This window comes from Diplotaxodon limnothrissa, linkage group LG15 (genome assembly GCF_057381915.1).
Source record: "Diplotaxodon limnothrissa isolate DT_005_m linkage group LG15, D_limnothrissa_male_GT1.1, whole genome shotgun sequence".
NCBI classification, from domain to species: Eukaryota; Metazoa; Chordata; class Actinopteri; order Cichliformes; family Cichlidae; genus Diplotaxodon; species Diplotaxodon limnothrissa.
In genome coordinates this window covers 40,737,068-40,752,279 of record NC_140610.1, presented here as the reverse complement: position 1 = coordinate 40,752,279, position 15,212 = coordinate 40,737,068, and the positions used below count along the sequence as shown (strand labels likewise).

Here is a 15,212-nt window from a genome sequence, read left to right as displayed (position 1 = left end):
AGTTTCACCACCCCTCAAATACAGGAGCCTCTTCAGGATTTATAGCTGCTCTAAATCAGCAATGAAGAACAGGACTCCAGTAAGGGCAAGCAGGGATATATTACATGTGACTCTTGAGAGCGAACTGTAAAATCTGTGAAATCATAAGGCTCTAGATATATTACGCTCTCTTAACAGAAGCTGTCATTACATGTCCTGCAATCAGTTTTCCTTTGCATGACATTCAAACCGTACCTGCGCTTTTCTGCGAGCGCGTCTTTCGGCAGTGGCCCTCACAATGAAAATGTGATTACGTCCTCTTTAAACACCTGCAGATTGTTGCTGTTTACGTATTTCAGCTGTTGAAACGAGTCGATGGTTTCATAAACAGCAGTTCAGGACCACTTCACTGCCTTAGTTGCTCTTGTTGTTGAAATCAGAAGGTGCGGCAGAGCTAAACTGCTCGCGCTGATAAATACGTGTAATTCACCCTACGAAGGAAAACGGCAAAGAGCACACAGTTAAATCCATTCATGAGGATTTCCTCCATCTCTGATTTTGCAGAAGGAGCTGAAAAGCGAACATGGACATGCTGCGACCCATGTGACCTAAACTCTGCAGTTTAATCACCTTAATATTCCACATCATTACAGCAAAAGAAAAAAAACCGACATTTGCCTTTTGACCAGCTGAGCTAGTTCATTTGTGCGGCACAAGGTGTTCACGCTGGTTCTTGTTTGAAATACTGTCGACACCGGATAATCAAAAACATTCGACTCATCCTCCCCTTGCAGACAACACTTCAGCAGTAGTCCTTGCATGAGGTCTGTCTGTAGTCCTTGATGTCCACTACACAGGCTCTAAGAGCCTGTGCTATTTCTGCCATCATGCGAGGAGGTTCAGGTCTTTTCTGAACACTTTTGTATCTGCTGGATATACCGAAACCTTTAACATCAAATCTTGCAGCTAACCCGGGTTTCAGGCACAGCAAGTAGCAAATATGGAACACGAGGGCAAACACAGACACAACTTTTAAAACGGAGGCATATCTGTGACAAATTGAAGCCTGCTTATACCAAGATGCTCACATCTGCCACGGTCACATTAGAGACTACCAACAAAAGCACAAAACAATAAATTTTCCATGAACAACAGTCTCTGGTTATAGACCACTGCACTGGAGAGTGATAAGATAGATTTGTTTTCCCATATTTGGGATTTAGAGAAAAGACTTGATAAGGTTATCAGAACATGTTTTGTAGATTGTTTGGGATATACCCGCATGATTCTAGCAGGGCAAGAACAAAGCGAGACAAAGCATGACGGTAAAACTGAAGACAGACAGGGACATGTGGGTAAATGACTAATCTAAGGGTGCCTGAGATACGACCGAGCAGAGGGCTCGTGGGACCCGTGTGAATTCCCGTTATCCAGACAGATCAGCCTGGAGAATGATGGGACAAGGTAGGTTTCACACTAAGTCTGAGGCTCTGTCATGCTGAACCACTCTCTCAGACAGGCCTGAAACCCAATTAAAGACCATGTTAGAGGTTGAGCAACACATGAGGAAACACAGTCTTGTTGTTTTGTAGCACAGGACTGGAACACTCGTGGCTTAATTAAAGCAGTAACCGTATTTGCAACAGGAAACTCTTTGCTTCGGTTTAGAAAGAAAGAAAAAATGACCATAGAAACCTTGTGGAAATGCGTGAGAAATCTGGGGGCAAAATGCTTTATGAAAGACACTTTAGCATCTCCGCCATGACTGACACGGCATCGTATCTGCTGTTTGAGCTGCCGCATCTGTGTCGCGGCCCCAGATCTGGGCACGACTTATGGAGGGTGACAGCAAACAACAAACTAATGATGCTTTCCAAGGTTATCTCCGCATAAATAGCCATTAAGAAGAATGCTGACGCGGCAGTCCAAATCCACGAGCGCAGGCTACTAGGAAGCTGTTAAAAACCTTTAGCAAGGGCAACGAGTTAGCAGTCATAGATTTTGGGTTAGTGGAACATCCTTAAACTGCCTCAGTAGCCAGGTGAAGGGAATATCAGTGTTTGGGTGGGAGAAAGGAGAGTGCCAAGATGTCAGCGCTTCACCATGCTTGTGCATGACAAACACCAACCTGGAGCCAGCTGTGACAAAGCCCTAATCCAGAAAATCCCTCCTTCCTTTGCTGAAAATCCTAATGAGGATTTGAAGTACTCGGCAGGGAGGAGACCCGGGGGCTATACACCTTGCCACTGCTTGCTCTCCCAGTCATTGTCTCCTTATCTCCTTATTGGCCAAGCCTGGCCGGCGATGAAAGAGACATGACAGCATGGTGGGCCTTCGTACACAGGCCCCACGCCTGCCTGGCTCCGCGGGGAGCCAGATTCCACAAACAACCAGGATGACATCACACAGGAGGTAGAAAGACAAAACCAACAGAGGTTGGTTTAGACACACGAGATAAAAGGGAATTTTAAAAATCCAGCCCTTTAGCCTTTACTGTTTTGCTTCAACAATAAGCAAATTGGAAAGTATGAAAACTTAGCATTTCAGAAAGTAATTATGCAACAACTGATTTGTCTCTGTTAACAAATTAGGTATGGGCCAATGTTTTCAAAGGCTGGCTCATAGCTAAATGCCAAATTAAGTGATCAGGGGACTGGAGCATGGCGACGCAGCGGGGTGCTATTCTTTTTCCACGGACACAACCGACACAAACGAGTATTCAAAAAGGGAAAAAAATGGTTTACTCATCTAACAGTGTTCTCTTTTTATTTTTAAGACAACTAAGAAAGAGGCACCTGGCGCTGGGCAGAATGAACGGCTAACGATTAGTCTGAGATACAGTGTGTGTGCCTTTAAAGACCGGGCTTATGATAACAGGATTTATAGTTTACCTGATTGGATTTACCTGTTAAGATAGTTATCTTCTTATCTTCTTGCCCTAATGCTGGTCAGTAAGACACTGGAGCAGAAAATAGAGAACAAAAAAAGAGAACAACGTGGAAAATAACAAGATAGCAGCCTGCCATCTTAATGAAGTTATAAAACAGGCTTTTATGGTTACAAGAAAAGGCTAAATGGGTCAAATAGGTGGTGCCAGAGCACTGGGAGGAGCCGGGTCCTGCCCTTGCAGGTCCTGGTTCACATTATGCTGCAGGCTTTTACTTCTAGCCTTTATATTTTCAAAACATCTTGATTATTTCTCTCCACAGACTTTGGTGTGACAGCTTTTAAAACCCTTCTCTTTTCATTTCACATGGTACAATAACAGGCCCTTTCTTGCTGCCCTTGAGAAATCTCAAGTACTTTGAACATTTTAAGCATCGAGGAGAAACTAGTGTGGTTTCAGGGTCTGTGACAGAAACGGGAATTCTCAAGCTTGTTTGCCACTTTTGCCACTGAACAAGCAGCTTTTATTATAGTGCAATGGAAGAGAAAATAACTGAAGTTTAATTTTTGTTGCATAAGGTCGACATGACCTACTTGGGATAGTTTTTCTTATGTTTGCTTATACATCTGCAAAACATGATCACTCACACAGTAACATCCGTACACTGTGAAACTGTGACAATTAAATTAAACAAACTTCCCAAAAAGCTCCCAGGATAGGGAATTTCCTGATTAAGTGTTGATAATAATTTCAAACCAACAATGGTGCAGGAAGAGCAGCGTAGGGACAGGCGAGTGTGTCGCAACTTTCACCCTAATATCGCATTTCTAAAACTGAATCCCTGCTCTTCGGTTCGGCCCCGCGTAATTCCAACAATCATCGGGAAAACTTTGACGAGAGCGTGTGGCTGAGCTGGGTGGGAATTGTTATTCTGTCGCTGATACATACAAATCCTTTCAACCCCACCAGAATTCACTAAATTATTTTGAAAGATATGTGAGCCAATTTAATCATGTATTGCAGGGGTAAATCACGACTGTTTTTTTTTTTTTTTTTTTTTTGCAAAAAAATATTATTACTTTGTAAATTACACCTTCGCCTCATTTTAGGTTGGTTGTCATGGTGATATCCACAGGGAAAGCCAATGGGACAAAAGGAAATAAACCCACTACTTTACAGAAGACCACTGTGAGCGTGATTGTTGTGCTGATGCACAGACAGACAGAAACATAGGTAGACAGATGAAATGAACGCTATTAATCACTGTGTTTAGATCGCCCTCGCTCTGTTTCACAAGGTAAATTAAAGACTGTAAACATAATTAATTAGTGGAAGGCAAAACATGCGTAGAGCATTGTGAATATTAATGTGTGAAGCCTGACGCTCACCTATAAGCTGAAACCGGTGCTGCTGGTGTCTGTGGGCTCTTTCTGTTTTAAAAGGGCATTCCCACACTTCAGTATTTCACTTCCATGAATTTAGGGGGAATTCAAAAGGTCAAAATTGATTCACCAGAGGCCAAGATATTTTTGTCAAGTCTTTCCTTCTTAATTCTTTTCCCACTTTTTCCAGTCGCTCTCCTTTAGAACTGTCTTAATGGATTGAGTAGTTCTTATGCTAAATTATTTTCACCTGATGTCTCTTTAACAAAGGTGAAGCTAAATTATAGACGGAGAGCAGAAAATAAAAAAGTAAGTCTATACTGTAACCAGCACTGGTCTCATATCATCGTGAGTGATCGTAGTATCTATGTCGTAACGACGCCCGTGTGGCCTTTTGTGCAGTACTGTCTGAAACGTATGTAACAAATCAATTTTGGAAATTAATGCTGCAGAATAGGCTGAGGAGGGTGCAATTTTGAGAGATGAGGATGTGAAGGGAAAAGAAAATACGGGGAAGAAATGAGCCCAGCAAATACAGATATTCATGAAGAAAAAGTGAAGGCATGAGACAGATGGTCAGTATCGGTATTGGCTGTGTGTATGAGTCTTTCTTTAGATACAACAAAAAAGAAAAACTGGAAAACTAACTTTAAACTATTTACAGCACTGCACTAACCCATTTAATTCAATTATAAAAATGCATTAAAAAGATATTAGGGGTAGACGCAGTTTAATGAAGCATGTTTACTTGAGGATATTGTTTGTAATGAACTGTTTCTGGGCTGAGATGGGAAAAAGGAGAAGGTGGGTGGGGGGCTCGGGGAGGAGGCTATCCAGCAAGAGGAAAAAGGTGAATGACAAGTGCCATGTTATTAATAAACGGGGCTATTTATGTGTTTTTGAACCCGTTCTCCTCCCCGATTCTGGACACATCGTCATGTCTGTCTCTTCTGCCAGAGTGGACTCACGCAGCACATGCAGTTCACTCCTTCGCACTGTTGCAGCAGATGTGTCTTAAAAAACCATTAGTCTATCGACAAGATTTATTGCAAACCCTGCTGACTGAATTTTGTGGAGCACCCGGTAAACACCAGAGGCAACGCAACATGGATAGGAAATCCTCTGAGGTTTTCCTAAATAGATTAACGTGTATATACACGAGTCTCGTAATTGCTCTTTGCCCGAGGTTCAGAATTGGGGTTTAGTAAAGTGCCAATATTTGAGGAAAACATATAGATTTGTATGTGCGTGCATGTAAAGACAGTGCAATCGTTTCCCCGACTGTTTCCCATACGGTTTCACATTTCTTACATGAAAGATCAAATTGAACCCAGGTGATACATGAGAAGACCATATGGTAAAGCACATCGTGCCAGTGTGACCTGCTACAGTGTAAATGAATCTTGAGAAATCATTACCTTGAAAACTTGAATGAGTAATCCTACATTATTAAGTTTTTTAAGAAGTAATAAAGCGAACAGTTGGCGAGATCTTAAAACAGTTGGCAGCAGTGAAGCAAAATCTGTAAAGACTCATCTTATACTGCACGAAAAAGATGCCAACCTCGCTTTATTTTAAATCCAATAATCAAACGTCTAAAGTAAAGCACCTCTAGTCTTGCGATTAAACACTAATAAGTAGAGGATACAGTTTATGAGATAAGGCTTGGACGCATAAATCTTGTAATTACGATACAGCGGAGAGTGACTTAATCAAAACTTAATGCAGTATGATTAAAACACATTCAAGCTTTATATTTTTTGAGGTGTGAAATCTGTGTGCCTGCCTGCCATGAGACAGAACATTTTAGTGAGGAATTTAAAAATGGATCCAGCTCTGATGCCACTGGGAACAACTGACGCTTTCAAGCAGAAAATCTCAGACAAATCACAATTTACCAACTAATGAAACCACTCAAGATTATCCCCCATCCGCCTGTGCCCACTGTCCTCCAAGCTGCATTACTTACACAAGCAGTGGCTGCACCCAGAGAGCAGATTTGGCTTCAGCCACAATGTAACTGCTTATGCTATATGCAGTAGAAAACAATAGCATTAAAAAAATAAGTTTTTTATGTGAGCCTGAAAAAAAACAACAACACACTTTTTCAAAAGACGCTATCAAAAAAAAACTAGCAGTATGTTTTTGACGAAAGCAAGAGGAGCTACTTACCCTCTGTGGAGTGTACTTGGGCTAGAGTGATGAGAAACCAGCAGAAAGTGGGTAGTTTCCACAGGGAGCAAGACATGGTGCCAGGTGTTGATGTTGTGTGGCAGATTTGTGTTGTGACTAACAGGTTCTGATTAGAAAAGTCCAAGCCAAGTGGTCTCAGAGATGCTCATCATTGATCCTCTAACCTGCAGAGAACACAAAAAAAGACATTCCCTTCAGCAGTGATAATAATTCAACGTGCGAGCTCTGTCCTTGTGTGATTTCACAGTGGAATTCATCCTGTAACACTCATGTCACAAGGCACTTGATGCTGCATATACATCCCGCTGCAGAAATGTGACAACTGTGAAATGCCACAAACCCCATGCAAGCCACTAAAATAAGCCCAGAAGTTCAATAATCCTGCAAAGGGAAATCCCTTGATGGCAGCTCAATGCTAACTATTTCCCCAGCAGGGAGGGGTGGGGGTGAATCGTTGTGTGTGTGTGTAAGCCGAGGGGGGGCTGAGTGGGATCAGCACCGTGATCAAAAAGACGGATCCCGCCCTGTCCACCTTCTACCTTCTCAAGACCTTTAGCGATGCTAACCTTATCAAAACTGTGTCAACTTGTATTTTCTGTTCCTGTTCCACAGAACACATTTATGCCTTTTGAACATTGTTTAAACCCCTTTAAAATCCCTTTTTTTTGGGCCACTGTCTCACGTGACATCACTTTGATGTGCTAAAACGTAGCACCTTTATAACACCAAAAGCATCTCGCCGACCGAGTAAAAGCTCTGTTGTAAGAGCTGCAGCGCGTCCTGACACGGAGTAAAACGCTACAGCCACGTGGTGGAAATGCTAAAGTAAATGACAGTAACATTTAGTGCTAGAAATATTAATGATAATAGCCCGGATAGCATCAGCCAAAAAGCTTTCCGTGCAGCTTGCTTTGCATTGTCATTGTTGTTATTGTCCATTTCAGAGGTGGTTTTCTTACATATGGGAGCTGTTTTCACATCCGGTTATTTTTAGGAAGGTTGCACACGTAACGAAACGATCAGCAACACGCATTTTACGTAAAAATGTAGCAGTAATGAAGCTACTTTTGGCCGGGGATGCACTACTGGAATCTCACTTGTATCCAAGCGGAGCTCTACTTCTGTTTGAGTGATATTTTATGACCCCCAGACAAACAAACAAACACTACCAAGCAAATGGTCACTTCTCTGTGTTGTGACTGACCACAAACCACCTTATCTCTCCAGTCCCCCCCCCCAGTCCCTTACATCTCTCCAAACCAAAATTCCTGTCTCCCCAGCCCATCCATACCTGTCTCTGTTGTACGAGTCTGAATGTTTGTTTTGCTCTCTTTCGCTACAAAAGCAAATGGCCTCCTCCCCGCCACAGATACAGCGTTGAAGCTGTGTAGGGTGAAACCTAATGCCTACCTGCGCGCCCAGGCATGCGTTTCACAGAACTAACGGCTCCCTTTTGTCTGTGTGTTTACACTGCTGGGCTAAGCTCAATCCTCTCACTCCCATGGACCATTAGCACATTCACCATGGGATATGGCATCACTCTGGCAACAAGGCTCATAGGACCCCATTAGAAACAGTTTTTTTCTTTTTTAGCACATTCAAAAACACAGTTCCATTTTTTTCTTTCCGAGTCTTCAGCCTGCAATTGTTAGTTAAGATTCAAAGGACTGGATGTTATCCGTTATACTTGCAGCTAACAAGAAAAGACCGTGAGGAATTTTGTTTGTCATGTACAGTCAGAGCTGCAAAACTCGTCTTCAGCTGCCTCCTCCACACTGGAGAATATCCGCGGCCCGAAAGGTCTTTGATCTATTTTGTCTGAGTTCTCAGACAGTGTAATAATTTATCACCGAGAAAACATGCAGAGCACACACATTAGCCAACAAAGTTATAATTAAACCTGCCATAATCAGCTCATCTAGTATGACATTGTGCCTCACCTGAGACCTCTAATTTTAGAGCCATTTAAAAGAGGTTAACAGGAGCAGAACACACACAGCCACCGGGTATTTAGTTTCAATGGAATAATATGCAGTCATGAGGCTTAACAAATGAAAGTTGATCAAACATGTTGGATTCCAATAAAACTCTGACCCTTTTTTTTCTTCAGTCCACGTGGCACCAATTCAATTTATCAGGTGAGTGGCGACACATAATCAGCCTGTAAAGTCAAGGTCCAAACGTACGGCGTAATCAGCTCTTGAGCTGATCGTCTAACAATAAAGCTGGTGGATAGTGACCATATTAGCTTCATCTTAGCCTCATCGGCTACTGGTTTGTCCACTTTTGCCAAAAGACATCTACGTGTGTTGAGCGGTGGATGATGGTAATCAGTCCTTAAAACTAATACAGTATGAACACTCAGATGAAATGAACAGTTTAACAAAATTAGGCTCCTTAACAGGATCATTCATTATTTACTCTTGTGTTTTAGCGTTTAACAGCAAAATATAGTTCAAGAGGAATATCTGCACATGGAGAAGGTGGCATTCATTCAGGCTCTAACCCTGGAGGCGTTAGCTGGAAAAAACGAAATCTGTTAAAAATTAGCTTCCGCTCTTGTCATCACATGCCATTGTCAACAAATGTAGCCTCACTTTGCACCAGGTTCACTCTGTGTGCGCACCAGACTGGGGAAACAGAAGCTACTGGATGTATGTGCACTAGTCCTGCTCAGCTTACATCCTTGACAAGACGCTGTGACCTACTTAACGTGTTCGTTTCGATAACCGGTCTATTGGCTTCCCATGGTGAAGTAGTCATTTTTCCCCTTTACAGTTGCTTTATTAGCTGATGCACCAACAAACGTATCGAGTGATCGTTTAAGCCAAATCAGGTCTAACTAAACTGTTATAGCTCGAGTCGACACTTTATGCCAAACGTTATGGTCAAAATAGGTTAAAACATGCATTTTGGTGGATGCGTGTCTTCTTCATGGCTGAGGCTGTTTGTGTATGTAAACAGGCTGGTCTCAATATGATTTATTCTTCCTTCCTTGTCATCATTGCTTAGTGTAAAAAAAAGGGAGGCAGCGCGCTCACACGCCCTGTGTCAGAATGCTAAGACAAAGACGGGATGCCTTTAAACACTTTGCCTTGAAGGCAGCGTAGACCCCCTGCCACAAAAGGAAAAGAAAAAAAAGGACGACTGTAGATCCGCGGTACACGGGGACGGATGTTCTGTAAATCGACGATAACAGTCCTATACTTTAATATATTTTGTATCATGCTGTGAGTGCTTAACATGCTGAGACACCAAAGGCGCAGGCTGCAGGAAGACTGCAGACTGCCGTTCTCCTCATTAAACAGGCTGAGGTCTCCCCTCTCAGCTGGGGGTTTCTTTTCCCTCTCTTCGCCTTGTAACGGAAACTGCCGGTGATCTCATTTTGACCATTTTCTCAAATAGCCCTCGACTCCGGTGTGATCTCAGAGCAGGTTTGAGCATCTCTATAATGCCGCCGCTGCGTCGTGCTTGAAGTTTGGACTCGATACGCAGAGATGCACAGATGACGAGCGCCGCTGTCGACGCGGGTCCTTCGACTTCACGAAACGCACGACCGTAGCGGTCTTCTGTGATTTTTAAGCACAGATTGCTAAAATGTCAACAAGCATCGCAGTGCTTGGGCTAAACGTGAAGCCACTGCAGACAGATGTTTAAGTACTCTGAAAAATGTAGAAGCCACAGGGGCGTGAGCCCAGAGGCTTTAAACATATGTGTGCTTGATATACGGGCAATACAACAGAATGCTTTATAATCAACAACTGTGTGACAAAATTAGGAATTGCAGGAGCAGTTGGTCCTCTTAGGAAAAAAAGAAATAAAAGGGCTTAGTGACTGGGAGGAAGGGGGTTATTAGAAGGGAGGGAGAGAGGATTGATTGAAAAGGACAGTTTGAAATTTAAATGCAGTGGGGGTCTGAAAACAAGAGGCAGATGTGAAAGAATGCTGGGCTTCTTAGACAAAGCTCCTGGTTGTCCCTCTATAGCTGTTAGAGGGCCACAGGAGAATAGAAGAAGAGTTGGGCCATTCTACAAAACGAGGTCTGGGAGAATGGAGGGGGAGCCGGAATAAAGAACCTGAGTGGGGGAGTGGGACACGAGTTACAATGAGAGACTGACAGCTTGCAAGTCTTGCTTGACCCTTGAATTAGCCCCTGAGCTTTCAACAAACCTCGAGAAAGAGTTGGGATGTTAATTGTCACCGAACATCACAGGGATGCAAAAGAAGGGAAACACAGGGCCAGATATTCACTGAAATGGAAATCAGAATCAACAGACCACCACATGTTGAATGCAGGGAAACACATTTGGTTTCTATTGGGCTTTCCCAAAACTATCCTCATACATTAAGTCATACGCACTATAAGAACCCTGTTATCTGTTTCTCCAAAAAACCTGAAACATGGGGCTCAGTCAGAAAATACTCAAGTCTCAAATCTGGAAGAAATGGCTTCTCAAAAGTGACTGTGTCCCTGCTTTGACACTGCTGAAATGTACATTTTGCAAGCGTAGAGATTGGGCTGGTGAGCAGATGAGTCTGGAGCCCCCCACTGAGTCGGATATAGGCCAGGAAGGAATCAAGGCTGACCTCTCTGCTGAGGGAATGATTGAGAGCAGAACAGGACCAGAGGAGCCGAGCGACACCCGACCAAACGCCGTGCGACTGCTGGTGCCACGAACACGAGACCCGACCCTGACACGAGCCGAGCCAGTGAAATACCGGGTCAAACATGCATGCTGCGCGACAGGACTCCTCAGCAGCAGAGATGGTTAATGGAGCAGGGAGCGCAAAGGATAAGGGCGGAGAAAAATTGCATGGAAGATTATTTTCATTTTATTATTACTCTGCATAGTAACATAGCTGGAGATGTCGTGATTAGGACTGCTAGGACTTTTAGTCACACTGTCTGTGGGAGGCTAGCTTACTTGAAACTTTCATGTATTATCTTGTGCATTTCATCATCTGAGAGCACATAAAACCAACTGTTTTTTGAATTTGTTGATCACAACATTTGGATTAAACGAATCATTAGCCGGCTCTGATGCAAGCCACACTGCACGGAAAAGGCAGCAGCATGCAAGAGGAGCAGAGCGTGACATAAGCGTGGTACTTGTCATGCTCACTGCTCTTAGTGTTTGCACCATTCATCATTTTTATGAGCCACTCAATTAATCGATTAGGGTACTCCCCACTGGTTAGGACATATGGCTACTAAATAAAGCAATCATGAGCTAAGCCCTGAAACACTCCAGCACTTCAATACATTCAAAAATAAATGGATTGTCTAGGAGAAAGAAAAGACAGCATTGTTTTATTTTCATTTCCCTCCTTCAATGTTTTACTTGACAATATGAAAAACAAAACAAAAAAGTATTTCTGGTCTGCCGTAGTTTTACATGTCGAGAAGCGCCGCGTTTATCAGGAAAGATTTCCTGATTTAAGAATGTCAACATACGATATGTTTCAACGTGGCACTTTTCCTCTGCATTTCTAGGCACTTAGTGTTATCGCCCCCTCTGCTTGAATATATATTAAATCCATAGCCTCATAATCACTCTAGCAATGCAAGAAAAATCCTATTAGCGCTGAAAGATACCTACACCTGTCTGTCCACATGGATTATAGGCAGGTGATTTGCCACGGTAACAAAGTTTTAATACGGGTCCCATACATTTTTTTTGTTCTAATTTTGATGTTTTACTGGGAAGTGAAGTGGATTATCTCGAATGAAATTTCAAAATGTCATTTCCACTTGCTGATAGCACAAAACTATTCCTTTCAGGTCTGCAGAGATAAGAATGATTCAGCCAGGGCTGTTAAACGGTGTCTTTGCCAAATGTTCCTCCGCTTAGGAATTAATAGGCTGACATTAATACAGCAAGATAAATAGGCAGGTCAGGTAAGTGAGCCCTGCCATTATATGGGCATCTCATGGTGATAGTACCTGCCAATCAAGTCCAATAAGTCCTTGACAAGGTGTGATTCACCTTGAAATACAGAGAATGCATGCAATATGTAGTATATAGGGCGATCGTGGCTCAAGAGTTGGGAGTTCGCCTTGTAATCGGAAGGTTGCCGGTTCGAGCCCCGGCTTGGACAGTCTCGGTCGTTGTGTCCTTGGGCAAGACACTTCACCCGTTGCCTACTGGTGGTGGTCAGAGGGCCCAGTGGCGCCAGTGTTCGGCAGCCTCGCCTCTGTCAGTGCGCCCCAGGGTGGCTGTGGCTACAATGTAGCTTGCCATCATCAGTGTGTGATTGTGTGTGTGAATGGGTGGATGACTGGATATGTAAAGCGCTTTGGGGTCCTTAGGGACTAGTAAAGCGCTATATAAATACAGGCCATTTACCATTTACCATATAGTCCCCTGTTGAGAAACCTGATCCAATTAGTGTGTGCGCATAAATACTTTGCAGGGTTGACGCCCCGAGAGCACATCAGGACAGCATAAAAGTTGGGTTAACGTCCGCTACACACAACCTTTTTTTCTACATATGAGTCACCTCTCATCTAAAACAACATGGCTGTTTGCAAAAGAGGGACCAAGACCTTTTGGAAGCGCAAGGCCTGGTTTTTAGTCTATGATAATAATGCGCCGTATTTACACGGATATGCACCAGTAAGCAGCTTTTGTGATCCTCTGCCCCCCTCCAAACGGAGCAGCTGAATGGGTAAAACCTTCGCTTCATCCTTCTATTAAGGACTCACCATCAATAATGCACTGTGATCGTGAGGCGTTATTAAGCAGGATGATTAATTTTTAAGGCAGTGGCCAGCAACACAAAACACGAAGAAAGTAACAGAGACGACGACTTGTGAGAGACGCGTTTTCAATGGAGCAGCGTGAGCGTGAAAATAAGACACTTATTTGCGACTTTTTTTCGTCTAGGCGACGAGAAGCAGAGAAACTGAAAAACGAAGGAATGTTTTCAGTGCACCTCGACTGACAGATATGTCATTAAGTAAATACTTGGCATACGCTGAATTTACATTCCGGACAGTCTGCATCATCTTCTCCTTTGTGGCTTTTATGTTTAACAATGTCTTAATAGGAGCTTTTACCTAGACTCAGCTCACTGCAGTGCCCCTAATACAATTTCTCTGTATTTGTTGATGCATCAGAGGCAAAAATTGGCAAAAATTGCATCAAATCCTGTAAAACTAGTTATTGTGTTACTGTGGAAATGTATATATTTTTGAAGAATGTTAATTCTTTCAGATTAGAGGCACTATGCTTAATGTCTAATTAATGCTTTTAACCTTTCTGTGGCTCAGGGGAAGGACAAAGCCAAAGCCAAAAGGGCCACTGCATCATCTCAGTCATCAGCTAAACAGGAAGAGAAGCAATACTGTACGAATGATTTCAGCAGTGGATGTACAGTAGCGTACTTCATCCGAGCGCATTTCTATCCCACTACTGCCGAATCTATTTCCAATCTAAAAGATGGCATGAATGCCTTTGTCAGACAGGGGGAGCGGCGTATGTCAAGCTAAACAAGGTATAGCGCTGTGTCTCGTCAGGAAGCTTAGACAAAAGAAGTGGGTGTAGTCTTTCCTGAATGCAATCACTTGTCAGCCCTAAATCTTCACTCAGTACTGCCGTGACAGGTAACGGTGCTTTTTAAACCGATGAATGTATATTGGCCTTTTTTTAAAGATACAGAAAATGTCTAAAAGGCATTTTGCTGCCGCTCACAAATGAATGTTTTACACACTCTGCTGCACAATAACATGAAACATATTTTCATTAAAAGAGTGAAAAAGGGGTGAGACTACATAGTTAGTTTTTTTAAAGAAAAAAAGCATCTAATATGGCATTTATACACAGCAGCACGACATAAGCGAGTAATTTGGGTTGCTTTGAATTTTTGGGGAGGCTGCTTCATTAGATTTCCTCGTGCCGTTCCAGTGTCACTACTCCTTGCCCTCTGCCCACCTTCAGCTGTGAAAGGGAGAGGACAGTTTTGGGGCTGAGCTTTCTCTACCGTCCTCATTTGCATAACATCAGCAGCGCGAGGGGGATTGTGATGCAAACAAGCCAAGATTGGCTCGTTCCATCTCCCCCAATTTTAATAACTAAGGTGTTATAGGTTCTCGCTCCCGCCTGCTCACTGTACAATGGATCAGCCTTCTTTGAGACTGAGAGAGAGATTCGATTTTTTTAAAAATAGGTGGAAAAGTTTCAACTGCAGTTTGGATGATTAAAGAAAACTTGCGTGCAGTTGACGTAAGAGCGGCGCTGCTGCTGTTGCACTTTGCCCGAATTTAAACACGTGGCAGGCCACAGGAGGATAAAAAAATCTTCATTATGGGCGAAAACATCTCTTTTCACCAATGTTCCTCATTTCCCAACTGACCATGATTTGGGCTTGACATGAATAAAGAAAAAATATGTAAATGAATCGGTGGCTTATGTTATCGTCCCCTGCCACCCACAGTAGGACAGCAGATACAGCAATCACTGCTTCTGCACCTTGTGTATGTTTAATATGTGTTTGTTCCTTTGTGATAACAAAAAAAAAAGGGGGGGGGGATAAACAGGGCTTTCTTTTGTTGTTGTTTTTTTTCTCCTTCGAATAACTGGACCAAAGTCAGGGAATCCAAAGACACAAGGAGAGAGAGAGCAGACAAATACAGGAGACTGTCAAGCAGACTGCGATAAAACATTCACTGTGAAATTATCTCCCTGTCATAAGGTCCTCCTGTTTTGAATACCAAAGGGATTCAAATTCCCAAACAAACTATGAGAGGTTGACCAATTTTGTGCTCTGCT

General features: G+C 42.9%; 1 protein-coding gene across 1 annotated transcript in view; it reads right to left on the bottom strand.

Moving 5' to 3' along the window:
- Positions 1–15,212, bottom strand: part of adgrl2a (adhesion G protein-coupled receptor L2a) — a 90,328-nt gene that overhangs the window by 64,352 nt on the left and 10,764 nt on the right. The window contains exon 2 of the mRNA XM_085373581.1: positions 6,421–6,605. Within this exon, the coding sequence (XP_085229707.1) occupies positions 6,421–6,496 (76 nt within the window). The 5' untranslated portion in view covers positions 6,497–6,605. The remainder of the gene's footprint in view (positions 1–6,420; positions 6,606–15,212) is intronic.